Consider the following 19,524-nt stretch of genomic DNA (forward strand, 5'->3'; position numbering starts at 1 on the left):
CCAGTGGGCAGCACCTGGATTGGACAGGTGAGGTGAGGTAAAGGCGAGGAAGAAGGAGCGAGGGGACCAGACGGGGGTTGAGACGGGCTTGATAGACAGGTACGTACTTCGTGTGTCTGAGAATCCCGTTAGCGGGAGAAGGTCGTGAAGCAGGCAGGTGAGGTAGGTACTTCCACTGAGCAGCCCTCCCCACCCCCTGCTGCCCCCCCTCTTCCCCTTCTCACCCCCCCCCTCCCCCTGTATCTTCCCGCGCACGACGGCGGTGCCGCTTCCATCATCCACGACCACCACGATCATGGTCGTGGGCCGCAGTGATACGCCGACGCCTTCCCGTGTCCCTTGGGGGGGAGGGGGGGGTTCTCACTCATCCTTTCCTTCCCTCACCTTGCTCCTTGTGCCTCCGATTCTGATCGTACGTCGGCTCGCTCTTTGACTGCTCAGGACTGCCTGCCCTACGTACCGTCACCGCTGCCGCACTTGCCATGTGTGTGTACCTTATGCTCGCTAGCTTCCGCCGGTGCACTCTAGTCCCTCCCCTTTTCCTTCTCTCTGTCTGGCCTGAGCCCTCCGGCCTCGACTGTGACGGTTCGGTCGTGACTGACTGTGACCATGACGGACCGTCAGAATGAGTACCATTATTGACAGGCGCGCCCATCCACGCCCATGCCCGTGTCCATCCATGTCCATCCATGTCCATGTCCATGTCCATCTCCATGCCCATGTCCATCTGCATCTGCGCATCTCTCAACCCACGCCCTCTGCTCCTCCACGCCCACCTCTCTCGCAACCAGACGTTCATATTACCCACTCACCCGCTCACTTGCGCAGCAGCGTATCCCATCGTACCTCACCTTCCTTACCTCACCTCACCTCACCTCACCTCACCAGGCCTCGCTCGCATCGCCTCACTTGGGCTTGCTTCGCATCGAGACCACGACCGGCCAGACCAAAACGCCGAACACCTTCTCTTCTCTCGCTGACGCACTTACACACCCAGTTGCACGCCCACGCCTAGCCTTGCCCGAATCGAAAGCTGGTTTCGTCATGGGACTGGGGACGAGTCGATAAACGCACGTTGCACACCTTCCTTGCCATCCCGCGGCCCCGTCGGTCCAGATCTTCTTCGGCAAACAGCCTCCCCAGCATCCATCTATTCCCCCCCCCCTCTCCTCGCAAACAGGCGCAGGATAATCGCGCGTCAAAAAGATCACCTCCCCATCAAGCGCGCCCGCCTCCTTTCTTGCGCACCTCAACTTCTCGGCATCTGCGCTTTCTCTCTCTCTCTCTCTCTCTCAAACCGCCGGGTCAGTCACTCACGACAAACGCGCGCAGCCATCGGCTTCGCCTCGACTTGACTGGCGCGCTCTGAAACCAAAGGGAGAAGCATAAAGAACAGGCCGCTGGAGCATCATCAGGTCAGCCACCCAAGTTCGAGCTCTCCTCCATCTTTTCGCCTTCCCTGGCTCTCGACCATTCTCCGGCCTTCACAGCAAGCCCGCACGCCAGGTGCCGTACAGTAGACGGGCCATCCTGGGCGTGTATCGTCTTCCAGAGCCAGGTATCAAAAGGTCCAGCTTGGCAGACCTTGTGTGCGCCGCTGCCATTGCACATCCGCTCTGGCATTGCCCCAGCGCAACGCCCCCCCGCATCGCAACTCTTCTCCTCGATTGTGAAGGAGCACAGCCTCTCAGTGTTGGAACGCCATTTGTCCAGCCTCAACCAGGGTTGCGACAGCGCACGTTTAGTTGCAGGCCGCAAGTCGCAATACGTCGCTGGTCGGCAGCTAGCCACTTCAGCTTGACGAGGGCCTTCATTCAAAAGCCGCGGAACCCCACCCGCTTTCTCGACGCGCGCAAAACCTTGAATCGGAACAAAGGCCACCCTCCCCAGATACTGATCCAGGCCGATCCAGCTACGTCGCGTTTTAGCCTCACGATCGTCATCTCGTTTCTCGCAGCTTTTCCCACCTGCGCCATTTGCCGAGCACCGTTTGCCGCACCTAGCTTGTCCCACTGGGCCCTACGTTGCAGCAGCTCGCCAAAGACCACTCGCTGCCTGCCTCTCGGCCCGAATCTTCTACTGTAGTACCAGTGACGCGCAAAAGCAGTCTCACTCATCTCGGCGCGTAATCAACTCACTGACGGTCGCGTCTCATACGTCGCATCACGTCCTAATTCTACCAATTGCTCTTCTATTGCATTTATTTTTGATTGCGATTCACAGTCAACATATCACCATCGCGTCCTCCTCGCCCAGACACCATGTCTGCGTTCACGGCCCTGAATGGGGGGTCGCCAAAGGCAACAGAACCGCCGGCGCCAGAGTCTCGGAAGACGCCTCCCGAAGAGCGGCCAACTGCGCAATCCACGTCCCAGGCTTCACCTAAACCCCCATCGAGCGAAGTTGCCAGCAGTCAACGGGATGCTTGGCCTGCCCCTGCCCACGATAGGCCAAGTTTTCAGTCTGCGTCCTACCCTGACGTCGAAGGCTCTCACAAGAGAAAAAGATCCGACTCATCCGAGCCTCGGAGGGAGAGGGAACCCCAGTCGCAGCCTATCCAGGAGAGGACCCCGGACACAGCAACCCAACCGCACCCACCAGAGTCGCGTGAAGCGTATGGCACGCCACAGCGTGAGCGCGAACACCGTCAGTATGCCGAAGACAGTCGAGATCCCAATGATCCCTGGTACTCCCGAGAGGGACGTGACGAAAGAGGCTACTACGACACCCAGCATTCGGCCTCAACCACCCAAGGCCAGACGGAAGAGCAGATCGGCGATGCCCTACGAAGGGTGACTGGTCAGATGGACAATCACAGCGACTACGGCAACAGCCCAGAAGGTGACGACCATGACCGGTCCATGAGCGTATACGGACCCTACACTCCTGGAGGCTCGCGCGACCACGTCCTGCAGTCAGATCCCAAGAAGCGCAAACGAAACTTTAGCAATCGCACCAAAACTGGCTGTCTCACCTGCCGTAAGCGCAAGAAGAAGTGCGACGAGCAGAAGCCCGAATGTAAGTCGCCGTATCCAGACTGGCGATAGCCGCCTGCTGACCCTTGCATCAGGTATCAACTGCATCCGCGGTGGCTTCCTCTGCGCAGGGTACCCTCCACAGAGGAGTACGGGCTGGCAGAAGCCAGACAACAAAGCTGCCGCCGTTCCGCTGGAATCCAAAGACCCCAGCTACGTACCTCCAGGCGCATATGGCATGCCGCAACAGAACCCTTATGGGAGCCAGCCAACTGTCACGCCTCGTCGGGATCCTCTTCCTCCCTATGGCCGAGGCCAGCCGTTGCGAATTGATCCTCCTCAGGGACGGCCCATCCTAACCGATGATGACAGGGCCACTGCCTCGACGATCCCCAGCGCCTCAGTCGCAAGCCCGGATCTCAAGCTTTCGGCCCTTCCATACACACCGGCCAATGTGTTCCCAACGCCTGTTAGCGCCCAAGCCCCTTCGCAGCAGAGTGGCTTCTCGGAGAGGAAGGAGTTTCAGGCGCCGCGCGTGCCACCTTTGCACGACATGGGTCGGAGCGAGCCCGAAACCCCTCATCCGGGCAACACTCTTCCCCAGATCAACATTCTCCATCCGACCCGTGCCAACAGCCCAGCCCCGCCACCCTCCACGAGCAATGCACAGGTTGCGGCTCAGCTGGCTTTGTCCCACACGCAATATGCGGGCAGCAGACAGCGGACGCAGAAGGAAGAGATGCTTTCGGGCAGACACTATTATCCATTCGACAAGGAGCTCGTTTTGGAGCGAGAGCGGTGCAGCGCAGCATGCTGGCGGTTCAACAACTCGACGAATCCGAACAACGGCGTCTCGCCCATCGAGCGTGCCCGTCTCTTCCGCGAAATCCTGCAGCCGCGCGATCCCATCCAGATATCGCCCTCGGTGGCATCCCCGGTGACGAACATTGGCCGCGTTGGCGAGAATGTTGTCGTCGAGGCGCCGTTCAACTGTGACTACGGCTACAACATTACAATCGGACAGAATGCCATTGTTGGTCGCAACTGTACCATCATTGACACGTGCGAAGTGAAGATTGGCGACAACTGTCACATCGGACCGAATGTCAGTATTTACACCGCCACGCTGCCCATTGACCCCAAGAGGCGCATGGGCAGCAAGGGACCACAGCTTGGGCGTGCCATTACCATTGAGCAAGACTGCTGGATTGGTGGCGGTGCTATTATTCTTCCTGGCAGGACGATTGGCAAAGGAAGCACCGTCGGCGCGGGGTCTATTGTCACCAAGGTAAGATAGCGATATCGACAAGACACACCTCTCATAGCAGTCCATGCTGACTTGTCTCTTTCAGGATGTTCCCCCTTTCACCATAGTCGTAGGCAATCCGGCTCGCGTTCTTCGTGGCATTTCATCATAATGCAATGCCAGCCCGAGAGCACTGCATAGATGTGCCAAGGGTTCCATTTCTGCTTTCTCCTTCTACCTGATTTGGCTATGATACCCAGCTTGTACTGCATGATTTTGTACGATCAAGAAAAAAGCATTGTTTTTGTTTTAGTTTTGGAGCGATTTCGCTAGCGTCTTTGGAGGGCACGAGAGACACAACTGCAGGAAGTTGGGGGATGTGTAGTTGGCCTGGATATAAACGCTGTGCGCTGCGGTACCGGTGAGCAATCGGGTCGAAGGGAGGATATTGTGGCATTTTACACGGTGTAGTCCCGCCGGCTCTGGCAGCCTGTCGGTCGGCTCTGCGTACAGAATCGAATGTATATGTGTTCTGAAGCTGGCTCATGCGGTCCTGCTGACTGTGCCCCTCTTTCTTGCTGATGGCTCTGCTGCTCCGAGAGTAACACTGTATGAACCCTTGTGATGGCCGACTCCTTGGGGCGTCATGGGTCCCGCCGCTGTGGAGTGGCGAGGAAGAGAGCTGAACAGGCGCTCCAACTGGTTCTGGCCAAAGCCCCATTGCCCTCGCGCACAAGACAATCGGTGGTTGGCGAATGTGCGGTACAGGAGGGGGCCAGTTCGCCACTTCTCGCCGGCCAAATCCTCTGCTCTGCGTGGTCGGCCGGGAACACGAGGCGGCCAGGACGGTCGATGGCCAGGACTGGCTTCACGTCGCGGGCCTTCTACGGGTTACATGGTGGTGCAGGCGCGCGGTCCTTGGCCGAGGTCGCGGATGGGCCTTGTGTTTCCGAGGCGGCGGCCTCTTTGCCGGGGTGAGTGTGCGTCTGACGGCCCATGCCGTTGGGGTGTCCAGTACAGTTCTTTTTGTGATGGTGCTTCGAACTGCGAGGCCAGGCCAAGGCGGGATGCGCGCATGTGGCCAGGCTTTTACACGGAAAAGCGATCAGTAAGGGGCTGCCCAAGCAGAGCGTGGCGGGCTTCAGGGCTTCAGGTTTCACGACGATGTGTACGCAAGCATGAGTGGAATCGTGGTACATTATCTGAGGAGCTAGTTCCCTCCTGAGCCCCGAGGGTGCCCCCAATGCTGGAGGCGTCAAAAGTCCTCCAGATCCGCCACCTCGTCGACGCGAGGCGGAAATTCGTCCCGCCGCTTCTGGTTGCGGCCAATGGCCTCCTCAATCTTCTGCAGAGCGCCGTCTTTCCGGGCGAGTTTCGCAAACGCCCGCATCGTGTACTCGTTCATCTCGTGGCCGTCCGCCTCCATTCTTTGCAGGGTCATGATGGCCTTGCTGACGTTTTGCAGACGCGCGTAGCCGCTGAGCATCGTGTTCCAGGTGACGAGGTTGGGTTTGACGCCGTGCTGTTTCATCATTTGCAAGATGCGCTCGCTCGACGCGTCTTCCTTCTGCACGATGAAACCCCGCAGGAGAATGTTCCACGTGTACTCGCTGGGGATGGGATGACCGCCCTTCTTCCTCCTGAGGCCGTGCCCTGCGACATCGTCTGTGTGGACCGTCGGCTGCGCCTTGTCGTCGAAGTTTGCTTTGAGCATGTCGCCGACAATATCGAGCGCGGCCCGCAGCATGCCCGGATGCGCGCTCAGAGTCTTGATGATGACGTCGTACAAGAATGTCTTCTTGTCCTCGATGAACCTCATGACAACAGGATCCCCCTTTCGGACGACCTGGCGGATGAACGAGTACGCCGACAACACGCTGGAGGCCTGCGACAAGCTGCGCACGTAGGCCATGTACATGATACCGAGAGTTGCACCTGTCGGATGAAGCTTTTCAGTCACTTCTGCTGCGACGGCATCGAGGCCTGCGAATATGCGACTGGTCATCTGCCACTGCTCGGACATTTCCGGGCGACAGGACTCAGCCAGGTCGGCCAGATTGACAGGAATAAGGTGCTGGAGGGGCTCGATGTGGAAGATCTTGGAGTAAAAGTACAGCATCGGTTTGAAGGCTGGCACAATGTGTGGGATCGGCGTAATGCGCGCGGCGGTTGCCTCTGCTGAACCAAAAATGGTCCAGAAAATCCCGTTCCAGAATGGCGCATCAAAAGCCTTGTGCTTGACAGCGAGCTCGGTGACGCGGTCAATGTGCTCGAATGCCCCCAAATGCCGCTTCGCTCCTTCAATGAGCGTCGAGAGCAACACAACATCAGGGTCGATGTTGTGGCGCTGAATGATGCCAACGACATCCCACGCCGTCTCAAGGTTACCCTGTAGACACAGTGCACGCACAAGCGCAGTGTAGTTGATGAGGTTCGGGGTGAGGCCGTGCTGCAGCAGCTCCTCAAAAGCGTCTACTGCAGAGGCTATTCGTGAATCGTCTCCTTCGCCGGGTGCAGGAGAAAGAATTGAAGTACAGAGACTTAGCCACTGGGGCGAGCCGAGATTGGCACCACCAGCTGCTACGGCGGCGATGGTGATTTGGAGTGCCAGTTCTTTACGCTTCGCGTCTTTCGCAAACCGATCTGCAAAGTGCAACAGGGTGTTCGGATGGAGAGGCGCAGAATGATCGACCAAGCAGGTGTAGAGCTCTTCCAGCTTGTTGACCCCTAGTCGAGTCATCATGTGGAAGAAAGTGTTCTGTCGCAGACTGAGCCGGGCGTCATCACGATGTCGGTACAGTCGGAGGAAACGCATGACGGCATCGGCGAGAGCTTCGGAATGGGCTACAGCTTCGTCTGAGGGTAGCGAATGCTGCCAGATGGCAAGGAAGTTCAGCGTATCCTGGACGGCGTAACCGGGCGGGAGCGGTTTCATCGTAGACTCCAAGACCATCTTGGTCTTTTCTGGACAAGATACCAATGCCGAACCGATTATGTTGGGCCAGATGCGCTTTCGTCGATCGAGATCTAGCGACTCCCATGCTGCTGACATGGACTCGACCGTATCGTGCTCCAGTAACCATTTGAGTTTGCGAATCATTCGGTCCTCCGAGGGTTTCCAACCTGCCCTTTGAACCCTTTTCAGCAGCCCATGCCGCACCTTGTTCTTCCAATCAAGAAATTCTTTGACTTCTGAGTCGTTCAGTCTCTGGATATTTTCATCGTACATCGGGTGGTGTCTCTGAGGTCGGTGCTTCCTGGTTGGTCGTCTCCTGCCTTTTTGCGACTGATCAGATGATCCATTTGCGTCGTGACGAAGCTTTCCGCTGGAAACAGGTTCTGTCGCCAAGTCCGTCTGCTGAGACGATCTTCGGCGAGGACTGGCTCTCGTCGCACTAGAAGTGCTTCGGTCGTCCTCTAGTAAGAACTCGGCGTCTGCAATCTCCGCCCATGTTCCAACTCCTCTCTTTTGATGGCTGAAAACTGCTCGCGGCGTTGTATGACTGGCAGCTTGGAACACAGTGTGCTGGGCCTGAGAGAGACCGTTGTAGGGTGGAGTGCGAGCCCGAGGCACCAAGTCGTGGGCCAGACGGGTAAGGCAGGATCTGCAAATAAATCCGGGCCGCATCATGAGCAATGAATGGATAATCGGAGTTGGCTAAAAATACATGGTGGGTGGTGCGTCGTCGCCGTTTGGTGTCGCGTGGCGGATGGTTTGGAGAAAATTTGGCGATGTTGAAATATCGATGGCATTAGAGGTTACCACTCTTGCCATTCAACCCGGTCGAGCCCCTGCTGCGTCACTGGCCTATAGCCGCGTCTGAAATGGATCAACGCGCTTGGGCTAAGGTACCTAGGTAGGTAGGTAGGTAAATGAAGATCCCTGCCGTGGCTGGTGAAAATCCAAGCCCCACCATCGACCACCTCTGATTCCGTCGTGAGCAACGAGTACGAAACGATTCACAGCTTCACGGCCAGCTCGCACCCGTACGATCGAGCTCGCAAGTCAAGCAAGCAGATACGGAGGACTGTTTCATCGCGTGGGAGGAAAGCACAACATCATGTCCAGTTCGCACACCAGCCTTAGCGCAGCGGCCGACGACCGCAAAGCGCGACTCGCCAAGTTCAAGAACCTGAAGAGGAAGCAGCCCATCGACGAAGTCGCCGCCCCAGAGTCCGAACGCTCTTCGGCACCACCAGAAGAACCCGAAGTCGCCAAATTGCACCTGTCCGGACGCAACTATGACCCCGAAACCCGCGGGCCAAAGCTTGGTTTCGAGGCACCGCCGATACAAGACCTCGACAAGCCGACGCTGGAGGAGCAGGCAGCGGACGTCGAGGCAGAAGTGAAGCGCAAAGCGGCCGAAGACGCGACTGACGATAAGGGAATCGACCTGTTCAAACTCCAACCAAAAAAGCCGAACTGGGACCTGAAGAGGGATCTGGACAAAAAGTTGGAAATACTCAATGTGAGAACAGACAACGCCATCGCCAAGCTGGTACGAGAGAGGATCGCAAACGCACAAAAGGCCGAAATCAAGTCCCAAGAAGCCGGCGTGGAGGGCGCGGAAGGCGATGCGACGGGAATTGATGGCATCGCGTTGGTGGAAGGAGTGCGCGTTCGAGAGCGAGAAGAGGAGGAAGAGGAGCGTAGGGAGAGGGAGGCTGACGAAACGGATGTGTAATCTTGGGACTGGATGGGACGGCTGACCTTGAGGCTGGACGAATTCTACACATCATGATACCCTTACCTGACAGCTCTTGAGGGCCAGTATCCGAGCAATGGAAACTCGTCAAATGCGTTTGAATCAGTCCCCCGCATTGACTGCATTTCACATTTCAGGAACCTCATCCACGATCAATTGCACAATGTGGCAAGGGTACACTGAGCCATCCCACGCCTTGACAATCGTCCTGTCTTCCGCCATAGGGGGCCTTATTTGGCGAATGGATTGTACAAACCTCGGACTAACTGGCTATGCAGCTCGAACGCGGGATTGCCCACGTTTATCAGACTGTCCATTTCTTGGGCCGCTTTCTCGACCTGTTTTTGGTTGAACAACATTCACATTTGCAGAACATACATGTATGAGCAAGGTGAGACGGGGGCTCGAGTAGACTGACGGACCATCGAGCGGCACTACCACAACACAAATGGGACACGCATCGGCTTCATTCAGTAAATAGAAGCAAGCGCTCAGCCTAGAGTGACAACTGACATCGGTATCGACGACTCTCCTCTGGGTTTTCCTTGCTCTATCTCCCATCATTCATTGCTTTCGTCAGGGCTAGTCTTTGACTGAAGGGGCTGAGGCTTCGCTCCCGTGGGGCTCCCTGAGGCACACGCTGTTGCTTTGGCTGTGCATCTCTGGCGTCCATGCGGGTGTTTCGACTCGAACGAGGAATTGGTGACCTCCTACGATCACCCTGGTGGACTCGCGGAGGCGAGTTCGACGGAGACCGACGATCATGCCTCGTTCGCTCACTTGTGGCCGGCCGGTCCGAGTCCCTTTCGCGGTATCTGCGGTCTTGTCTCGCAGGAGGTGAGCGGCTATCCCTTGAAAACGACCTTCTCCTGTGCCTGGGTGGTGATTGTGATCGTGCCTCTGATTGTGCCCTAGAGCGCTGGGCCGGCTTCTGACGATGTGTCGCATGCTGTCCATTGTCGCTCCCAGGACTCGGAGATCGGCGGCGATCGGGCGAAGCGTCTCGAGATCGATTCCTCCGTCTAGACGCTACCGGGGAGGGCGATCGCCTCGGAGGTGGCGGTGAAGCTGAACGCTCCGTGGATATGGCGGAGACTGAGTCAATCGACGCTGAGCGATTGCGACGGTGAGGCTCATCATCACCCGAGTCCGCATCGCGTGCCTCAAGCGCCCGCTGACGCTCCCGCTCAGCCTCTCTCTTGGCCAGCTCCGCATCTGCGATGCCTTTTCTGCCACATATGTTAGCTTCGGTATTTATTCATGCAAGATTCACGATGCTCACTTGTTCTCAGCTTCATTCGGGGTTGCCTCGGTCAGTTTGGGGAGAAGCTTGGGATCCCGGAGTTGCTGTGTCCGCGATGGCCTTGGAACATAAGGTCTGGCTTGGGCTGGCTCCTTGCATTCGTAAGAGTAGTGTCGTGCTATGGTAGTCAGTTTTCGACCCAAGACGAAGGATACATAGTGACTTATCTCGTTTGAGGCACTTTTGGCAGCAAACATTGGCGGGAGTTGATGGGCGTGGTCCTGGTGGGCGTCTGTACATGGTGAATATCTATCGCGTCGTCGGCTGTGTGGCCTGGCGTTGTAGGTGTCGTTTGAGAACGAGAATGAAAATGCGTCTGACAGTCGACCGATGTGAGGTCTGCTGTGTTCAAGAAGCCTCAACACGGGCAGTTGACAGGTGTGGGCGAGTATCAAGCAGAGTGAGTTTTGGTTGGTGCAATCTGTGTCGGCCTCTCTCATGTCATCGGATACCAAGTAGAGCGAGGTTACAGGCAGGCAACAGTGCCACCATTTTTTGCCTTGGTTCTTCCCTCGAGACGAGGTGAGGCAGGCTTCTGTGGCTCAACGTGACCCACGAACATGCACCGCCACAGAGTCTACCGACGCTAAGCCGCATGAGGTGGGCGGTGGGCTGGGTCCCTCAGTCCTACCGTCTCTCACCAACCAGGTGCGGAGGGACATCCATCTTCATCCACTGCTCGGTCCTCACCAGAAATTCTGACCTTGCCTGTCGCCTGTCGCCTGTCGCCTGCAACCTCAGCCTGCCGTACCACGGGACATTGCGGCTGCAGCAACATACGGGAATGGCGCCTGCTTGACCCCATCATCCATCATATACGCAACCGACACATACGTTCTCATTGTGCCATCTTGAACAGACCATTACGGCTGCGACCCAACTGCGAGACAACCACTTTAGGGTAAGTCACAGCGGCTCTTTTTATTCTGCCCCCCTCCCATCACCCAAGCTTGTCGGAGTTTGTGCTCGGGCGGCCTGGTCCACGACCTGCACTCCGTCCTCCTGCGACAAGCTGTGTCTTCCCTCAGCTCTCCTCTTCTGGTCGCCTTGTTCCAGTTCTTGTGCGCCCGCATTCTTTCTTTCGTCCCCTCCTGGCATTGTTCTCTATCGCGCCCACTGGTATCCTTGCTGACGGTCGCGGGCAGACAACCTTCTTCGCTTGCGAAGCACCGGGCGATCAACCCGCCGTTGGCGCGAAGCAGCACCCGGCATCGGTATTGCCATTGAACCCCGCTGAGCGATCATGACCCTGTTCTCTCGACAATGATTCACGGAACCTCCCTCTCGTACCGCATGTCTGCCTCGATCCAGTTGTGTGCTTGATTTCGGATCTTGTCTTTTGATCCCCTCCTTCTGGGACCACGTTCTTCGATTCGCTTTGCAAGACCGCCTGCTCGAGCAAGCAGTTACGTCGTGGCCAACAACCCACATACGACTTGCCGCAGACACAACAACTACCCAGGCTCCATTATGGAGACCACACAGGTTTCCCCTGGCCTTCGAAAGCCATCATTTGCGAAGGTAAGCTCGAGCACTCCAAGTCCGAATACCTGGGTCACCAGGCCCTCACACATGAGCTTGTGTTGACTTGAACTGTTCTGTGTACAGATCGCAGCGACTGCTTCGAAAGAAAACGCGCCCCTCACCTCAGCCCGTCGACCCGCCGCTCCTCTTGGCCAAGAACAGGCCCACCCCATGACGAAGCAGGCCGATACCGCCACAACGACCATTGTCCATGATACTGTTGCGAATGGGAGTTGCTCTACCACCGACGCCAGCTCCAACAATGTAGCCCTGGCACCAGAACTTGGGTCCCAAATGAAGCCCCTCGCTCATGACCCTGTCGCAAATGGCCTCAAAGATGTACAGTTCGGAGCTAGGACTCCCAGCTTGGTCGTGAATGGCAGCGGCTCGCATCCCATCGACCGTTTCAAGTCTGCAATCAAAGATGGCTCCGATGAGTCGCAGCGTGCCGACTCCAACTCAGAGCTCGGCACCAAGCCGGCTAGCCTGGACGGCAAGAGCATCACCTCGGGAACTACTTTTGCTCTTGATGAAAAGGAGTCACTTCGGCCTGACGACAGTGCCAGTGTCAAGGCAGCTGCAGCAGAAGATGACGATTCCTTTTCCTTCCGAGGCCCCTTCCTTCCCAACTCTCGAATGGGGTCTGATCTTGCAGCGCGGGCCAAAGGGCTTCAGATCGGCGACCACGTTGCCACTGAGAGGAGGGCCCCTCAAGTCGTTTCTGGCTCGGTGAGCCAAGGCGTCATCACACCCCAAAGTGCCACGTCCGACCCCCCTCAGGTTCCCGCCGCAAACTTGACAAGTGACCTGTCCAACTACATGAATGCAGTTCACGGACAGTCGCCTGACGAGAAGCTCCTGGAAGCCATGTCCTCCCAGAAAGATCGTCTTTTTCTCTTGAGGCTTGAAGCTGAACTCATCAAGTTCGTACAGAACTCGAAGTAAGAATTTCACATCCCAGATAAAATTTCTTGTGCTGACACTTCTTCAGAGAACCTTTCATGGATTTCCCGCCTTCCAACTCGTTTTGTAGGATGTTAACTCACAAATTGGCTGATTACTACCACATGACGCACCAGTATGAGCCTCGGATCGGCTCAGTACGCATATTCAGGACACCGTACGCTAGGGTACCTGATTCTTTGGCCAGCATTGGTGTTCCGGAGCCCGTGAGCGAGACGCCTCCTCCTGTCATGTTACCTCGAAAAATCATGAGACGTGGAGAGGATGTCGAATCTGGTACCGTCAACGGCATGCTCTCCAAGGTCACATCAGAAGACGGTAGCGATGGCAAGGAGAAGTCTGCCCTCGCCAACCAAAAGTGCGTCCCCCCCCCCTTCTTTTCGGGCATGTATCCATTTCGCTGACCGTACTGTTCAGGCTTTCCAGAGAACAGCGCGAAGAAGCATACAAGCAGGCTCGTGAGCGCATTTTTGGCAACTCGGAGAAAACGGGAGAGTCAACGCCTGGTAAGACCCTTCGTATCTCTCACGTAGACTTCGTATCACTAACCTGTCAATAGACAATGAGGCTGAGAATGGAATGTCTCGCGCCAGCTCCGTTTCTGCCAAAGACAGAGCCAGCGGGGTCAAGAGGGGCAAGGTCAATAAGCAGAGGCGAGATGATTCGGACAGTCTCGATTCAAGGCATTTATACGGTCCATTTGGCCCTCAGCAATCCTGGGTACAACAGCCGCAATTCTCCCCTCATCCTGGCTCCCAGTACCCAGCACCCATGCCACCGACATATGGGAATCAGGTGCAGACTGCGTATACGGCGCCAGGCCAGGCGTATCCGCCACCTGCCATGCACTCCGGGTACCCTGCATATCCCAACATGGCACCGGTAAGTCAGCCCTCGAGTCGATGACATGTCTTGCATCCCCACTGACACTGTCCCGTAAGCAGTACCAAGCCCAACCGCCAGCTCCACAGGCTCAGCAGCCACCACCACCACCACCACCACCCATGCAGCCCACTCAACATAGGCCTCAGATGCTGCCGAGCCCTAACTTGTCGAGTTATGGTGCGCCTGTGCCAGTGTCCGTGCCTACGCAGCCGGGTTGGCAGCAAGGGTTCAACGGCGGCCCAGCACCACCGATGGTGCCGGCACCGGTGCCTGCGCCGATGCCAGCCACAGCCCCAAATCCTGCGTCTTACTCACCAAGGGGCATGGCGGCATCCTCCGGAGTTCCATATGCATATGGCCAACTTCCAGCTCACATGAACCCGAACGACCCGAAGAGCCAGCACCCAATCCCGGGAAGCTACAACCGACATGCCTTCAACCCCAAGACGCAGTCATTTGTACCTGGCGGGGGAATGGCCCCTATGCAGCAACCACAGCCATCGTTCAGTGCTCCTGGATCGCACCACAACAGCCCTCAGATCGGCTCGCCGCATCTGTCGTATGTCGGCTATCAGCAGCCAGGGCCTCCGGGTCCATATGGCGGACCGGCTGGCTATGGCATGGCTCGGCAAGGATCTAACAACTCGGCGCCCTTGTACCATGCCCCGCCTCCCCAGCACCCTCAGCACCCCCAACACATGATGCAGTCTAGTCCCGGCGTGCCGTACATGCCCCCGCAACCTCCCCACCAGGCCGTTGTGCAAAACCCGATCCAGCACCACATTCCCAACAAGCCTGTGGCACCCCAGGGGCCGGCTGGACAGACGTTCAGCCATCTCCCTCATTACGGCAACCCGGCGACGCTACCGCAAAAGCCGAATACCGGCATATAGAACTCTCAACGCATAACGTGGCACAGGCAGGATGGGCAAGGGAGGGAGGGGGCATGTTCATGGAGTGTGTGACACGACAAAAAATTGGCGTTCTGGGACTGGCACAGCATGGTGGCGTTTGATGGACGGACGGGATGCTTTCTAGCCGCGTAGGCTACAGCATGAGCTAGATCCGCTTTTTCTTCTTCCATAATGACACAGATTACATTTCCATGCGTTGAGTAGCCCGGCGCGATGTACATCAAGTGTGAGGCGGCAATATCTTCCTGGGTGGTGATTTCGTAAAATTTTAGCTCGCCCCGAGGTTGGCTGTCTAATCCTGACACTGCCGTAACGCCATGACGGTTCGGTGTCCTCCTTGCAAGAGTTGTTCCGCTCCTTTCCGGGAGAGAAACGCCCCCTCCAAACCGTCAAAATGCTTGGCTAGCTAGCTGCTTCGTGGAATCATCATGCTTTCCCCTTTCCGCCTCCCCAAGTTTCCCCTTTGCCCGCTCCGCCTTGCTCAAGCACGATCTAGTGATACCTTTGATTTTCCGGGGGGGGTTCAAAAGTCAACAGGACTTGTCATTCTTCCAATCGTCGTTTCATTCGACTTTTGATTTTGACTTTTGTGAGAGAAGGGGAGTCCCCCTGCCATGCTCAGTTTCGGAACTTTTTTTTTTTCACTCGGTAGGTTCCCTAGGCTCCCTGGGCTCTCGGGGCTCCCGTGGCTCCCGGTTGTGGTTGCCGCCACGGCCGCCGCCGCGACCGCCCCTCTTGCCGCCGCGACCGCCGCGCGAATCGCCGCCCTTCTCGCCGTCGGCAGCCTTGTTCTCGCCGTCCTTCTCGCCCATGTTGAGGGTGGCCGTCGCCAGACGTTGCGAGAGGTCGATCTGGTTGCGGATGGTGTTGGCGAGGTAGGAGACCATGAGGACGTCCTGGATGTGGTTGTTGAAGTCGGACTCCATCTGCTCAGGGTCGACCTTGGGGGCGAGGGAGAGGGCGTTCATGAGGTACTGGCCGATGGCGTGGTTGGGCTCCTCGTCCTCGTCGAGGATGCCGCCGACCCACTCGCTGACGCGGTCGATGAGGCCCGTGGCCTGGTCGATGGAGCGGGCGAGGCCCTCAATGTCGGAGATGAGGGGCGCGGAGCGGTCCTCGGTGTCCTTGGCGGCGGCAATGGCCGTCAGGGCAGAGCGCTCGGCGTCGCCGTAGAGGACCTTGTGGGGCACCTGGATGAAGAGGCAGGACTCGGCGGCGCGCTCGGCGTTGACGGCGACGGGGGCGGAGATGTAGGCGCGCGTCTCAATCTCGGCAGCGGGGTCGGTCGTGATGGTCAGGTGGACGGCGGGGTGGGGGAAGGTGCCCGTGTCGGGGGCGGCGAAGAAGTTCTGGATGAGGGCGGAGAAGGAGTTGAGCTCGTGGCTCGTGGTGTACCATCCGAGGAGGGACTCGCGCGGCGAGGCCTTGAGGGTCAGGGCGAGCATGTTCTTCTGGTAGTCTACATCGACCTCGACTTGGTCCTCGTTCTCGGTATGGGGAATGGCGAAGCAGGAGCGGACCTCGACCTCCATGCCATCTTCGGAGCGGGTGCCGACGAGGGCGCCAATGACGCGGGTCGACTGCGTGTCGTTGATGTCGCGGCGGACAGCATGGTCAAGGATGGAGAGGATAGCCTTGGAAGGAAGGTCAGTACAGAGAATCCTTGATGATGGAAGCGAAGAGAAAACAACGGCATGATGGGCCTTTGGAGTCGCCTCATGTCGCCTCATGTCAAAGAGGGGTCGCACGTACCTGAGGCTGGATGTTGACGTTGAGCGGGGCAATGTTGCCCTGGAGGCTCGCCGTCGCAGGCACGATAGGCCTCGAAAGGTGAAGGAACTTCTCGGATTCTACAGCCATGCTGGGCAGATGCCAGGGATGATGGCTAGAATGAGAGTGAACGGGGGGGGAGGTAGCGTCTGAGGAAGGGGGGGGGGGGGGTGAGTGTAGTCGTCTCCGTCGTCCCGTTCGCGACAAGTCGGGAGGTCGTTCAAAATCGAAAATTGTGGCAGCAGAGTGGGACTGGGTTGTGGGCGCTAAGATAGAGGCTGATAGCAACCGTGGCGAGCCGTGCCCCGCTGTGGCTGGTGCGCATGTGGGGTTTTTCTGGATGCTGCAAGGCTACGATACGGCTTATAACTTTTTTTCTTCAATTTCAGCCCAGTTTGATATTCGCCATTCACCGTTTTCTGCCACGCCAGACTCTCACTTTTTCCCCCTCATTCTATTCTCACTGAACTGCATTCATGGGACCCCGCGGCAGAGGTAGAGGCAGAGGTGGTGGTGGTGGTGGTGGCGGCGGCGGAGGAGGACGTGGTGGTGGCTTCCGAGGCGGTAGAGGAGGGGGGCCTGGTCGAGGTCGTGGAGGTGGACGTGGCGGGGCCTTCCGAGGCCGTGGTGGTGCTCGAGGCCGTGGAAGAGGCAGGGGCGCTCCTAGAGGTGGTACCGGCCCGCGGTTCGAAACGAGCCGTGTTGGCGAAGAGGCGTAAGTTATGGGACTTTCAAGGTGCAAGCGGCCATCTCACGACTAACTTGCCCAGGTCATCTGAAGAGGAATCTTCTGGTGAGGAGGAGGAGGAAGACTATGGGTCTGATGAAGGAGAAGGAGAAGATCTTGAGGGATCCGATTCTGAGGACGACGAGGAGCAGACACAGAAAGCAGCGAGGCCATACATGGCTCTTTTGCAGGGTTTCACAGAGGATTCCGGGCGCAACGCCAAACGGCGCAAGCTCGACAGCGGCGCTGCGGCGGAAGAACCAGAGCGCGAGAGTGCGCCACTCGACGATGAAAGTGAGGACGACGATGCCGAAGAAAAGGATGCCGAAGAAAAGGAGCCCGAAGACCTGGATCTCGTCGAGGAAGCCGAGGAGGACCCGGCTGTTGCTCATGCCGAAGCGGAAGACGACATTGACGTCGACGACAACGACGAAGACGAGGAGGATGCCACCGACCCCTTTGACAATCACTTCACCAGCCCCGACGAGACTCTCACGGCGCAAAGGGTTCGTGCCGTCCAAGGAAACGAGTGGGCAACTTCCCGCCACGTGACGAAGCTTTCTCGTGCAGTCCTCATGTCTCCCAAAGTGGACGGAGCTGAGGAAGCCAAGCTCCCATCGCCAATCACGGGGCCTGACGGCCTGAAGCTGAAGATGAAGCTGAAGGAAGTGGTGTCCCGAAAGTTGCCGTCTTTCGATCCTGTGCAGCAATCTTTGGCGCCCATGCTTTTCAACTACCAAGATATCTTGTTTGGAGACCGCAACGTCAGAAATTCTGACAGCCTCCGACAAATTACCTGCCTGCACGCCATCAACCATGTTCTCAAGTAAGGCAGCTGTCCTAACGTTTGTGGCATGTCTCTCGACACTAACTATCCACAGGACGCGAGACCGAGTGATCAAGAACACATACAAGCTCTCCAAGGAGGACAACCCCGACCTGGAGTGCAGGGACCAGGGCTTCGTCCGGCCCAAAGTATTGTTCTTGCTGCCCACGAGGCAGTCATGTGCCAAGATGGTCAGCACGATCGAGGACCTCCTCGAGCCCGGGCAAAAGGAGAACCGCAAGCGGTTCGAAGATGCGTACGTCGACACGTCCGAAAAGTTCCGCGACAACAAGCCGGCGGACTTTTTGGAGCTGTTTGACGGCAACGACGACGACATGTTCCGGTTGGGCGTCAAGTTCACACGCAAGACGATCAAATACTTTGCGCAATTCTACAACTCAGACATACTCATGGCGAGCCCGCTCGGTCTCCGCATGGCCATTGGCTCGGTCGAGGACAAGAAGGCGACAGACTACGACTTTCTCAGCTCGATCGAGATGGTCATTGTGGACCAGGCGGACGGGCTGCTGAACCAGAACTGGGAGCACGTTCAGTACATTTTCGAGCACCTCAACCTGCAGCCCAAGGACGCGCACGGGTGCGACTTTAGCCGCGTGCGGTCGTGGTACCTCGAGGACTGGGCCAGGCACTTCCGGCAGACGATTGTGCTCGCGCCGTTCCTGACGCCCGAGCTGACGGAGCTCCAGCGCACGCAGTGCCACAACTGGGCGGGCAAGGTGCGCTTCCAGCCGGCGTGCGCGGGCCTGCTGCAGCAGCTGCCGGTGCACGCGCGGCAGACGTTCTCGCGGTTCGAGGCGGCGTCGGCCGAGCGCGACCCGGACGCCCGCTTCGCCTACTTCACGTCGGCCATTGTGCCGGCGCTGCTGCGCCGCGGCAAGGACGTCGCCGGCACGCTCCTCTTCGTGCCGTCGTACCTCGACTTTGTGCGCGTGCGCAACTACTTTGCCACGGCCGACGCGCTCGAGAGCCTGTCGTTTGGCAACATTTCCGAGTACGCCGACGCGACCGACGCCGCGCGCGCGCGCTCGCACTTTCTCAGCGGGCGCCACAAGGTGCTGCTCTACACGGAGAGGGCGCACCACTTCCGCCGGTACCGGCTGCGCGGCGTCAGGCGCGTCGTCATGTACGGCCTGCCGGAGAACCCGCTCTTCTACCGCGAGATTGCCGGTGACTACCTGGCCAAGAGCGAGGCGGAGATGCGGCTCGAGGCGGGCCAGGGCACGGTGCGCGTCATGTTCTCGCGGTACGACGTCATGAAGCTTGAGCGGATCGTCGGCAGCCAGAGGGTCGGCAAAATGATCCAGGAGAGGGGGGACACGTTTGACTTTGTATGAGAAGTGTCAGGCAGGGGGAGAGGAGCAAGAAAAAGTGGTGGACGAAATCTTTGTTCTGTCTTCTCTGCCTTCTCTGTCGTGGTACATTGTGGAATTGTACAGAATGGATAGATATAATACCCTACAGACCATGCCCGTCCTTGCACAGTCCGCTTAAAAAAAACACCCCCAAATTGTGTGTATAATCGTACAGCGCCGCATTTGATCGGGCGGCCCAGTTTCGACCCAGTTGAACATGGATCAATCCCGCCCTTATGTCTTCCCAGCGTCTCGACACCGTCCCACGCTCCCGTGCTCAACCACCATGTGGTCTGTTGCTTGGCCCCGTCC

At 57.8% G+C, this 19,524-nt stretch overlaps 6 protein-coding genes across 6 annotated transcripts; 4 read left to right on the forward strand and 2 right to left on the reverse strand.

The window, feature by feature from the left end:
* Positions 1 to 2,261: 2,261 nt before the first annotated feature.
* Positions 2,262 to 4,393, forward strand: CAS91 (Maltose acetyltransferase; the record flags this gene model as incomplete). Its single annotated transcript, XM_028641826.1, has 3 exons — positions 2,262 to 3,018; positions 3,071 to 4,263; positions 4,328 to 4,393. The coding sequence occupies 3 exons, from the start codon at positions 2,262 to 2,264 to the stop codon at positions 4,391 to 4,393; spliced, it is 2,016 nt and encodes a 671-aa protein (XP_028494211.1).
* A 1,083-nt stretch (positions 4,394 to 5,476) lies between these two features.
* Positions 5,477 to 7,450, reverse strand: D7B24_007722 (uncharacterized protein; the record flags this gene model as incomplete). Its single annotated transcript, XM_028641827.1, has 1 exon — positions 5,477 to 7,450. The coding sequence occupies one exon, from the start codon at positions 7,448 to 7,450 to the stop codon at positions 5,477 to 5,479; it is 1,974 nt and encodes a 657-aa protein (XP_028494212.1).
* An 832-nt stretch (positions 7,451 to 8,282) lies between these two features.
* D7B24_007723 (uncharacterized protein) lies at positions 8,283 to 8,906 on the forward strand (the record flags this gene model as incomplete). The annotated part of the gene is made up of 1 exon (XM_028641828.1): positions 8,283 to 8,906. The coding sequence occupies one exon, from the start codon at positions 8,283 to 8,285 to the stop codon at positions 8,904 to 8,906; it is 624 nt and encodes a 207-aa protein (XP_028494213.1).
* Positions 8,907 to 11,700: 2,794 nt separating this feature from the next.
* Positions 11,701 to 14,495, forward strand: D7B24_007724 (uncharacterized protein; the record flags this gene model as incomplete). The annotated part of the gene is made up of 7 exons (XM_028641829.1): positions 11,701 to 11,751; positions 11,839 to 12,483; positions 12,535 to 12,695; positions 12,746 to 13,075; positions 13,135 to 13,223; positions 13,277 to 13,599; positions 13,662 to 14,495. 7 exons carry the CDS (start codon positions 11,701 to 11,703, stop codon positions 14,493 to 14,495), a joined length of 2,433 nt encoding a protein of 810 aa, XP_028494214.1.
* Positions 14,496 to 15,157: 662 nt separating this feature from the next.
* D7B24_007725 (uncharacterized protein) lies at positions 15,158 to 16,376 on the reverse strand (the record flags this gene model as incomplete). The annotated part of the gene is made up of 2 exons (XM_028641830.1): positions 15,158 to 16,150; positions 16,269 to 16,376. 2 exons carry the CDS (start codon positions 16,374 to 16,376, stop codon positions 15,158 to 15,160), a joined length of 1,101 nt encoding a protein of 366 aa, XP_028494215.1.
* Positions 16,377 to 16,762: 386 nt separating this feature from the next.
* Positions 16,763 to 19,194, forward strand: UTP25 (rRNA-binding ribosome biosynthesis protein utp25; the record flags this gene model as incomplete). The annotated part of the gene is made up of 3 exons (XM_028641831.1): positions 16,763 to 17,001; positions 17,057 to 17,839; positions 17,895 to 19,194. 3 exons carry the CDS (start codon positions 16,763 to 16,765, stop codon positions 19,192 to 19,194), a joined length of 2,322 nt encoding a protein of 773 aa, XP_028494216.1.
* Positions 19,195 to 19,524: the final 330 nt, after the last annotated feature.

Source organism: Verticillium nonalfalfae (assembly GCF_003724135.2).
Source record: "Verticillium nonalfalfae strain VnAa140/NRRL 66861 chromosome Unknown scaffold_64, whole genome shotgun sequence".
Lineage (NCBI taxonomy): Eukaryota > Fungi > Ascomycota > Sordariomycetes > Glomerellales > Plectosphaerellaceae > Verticillium > Verticillium nonalfalfae.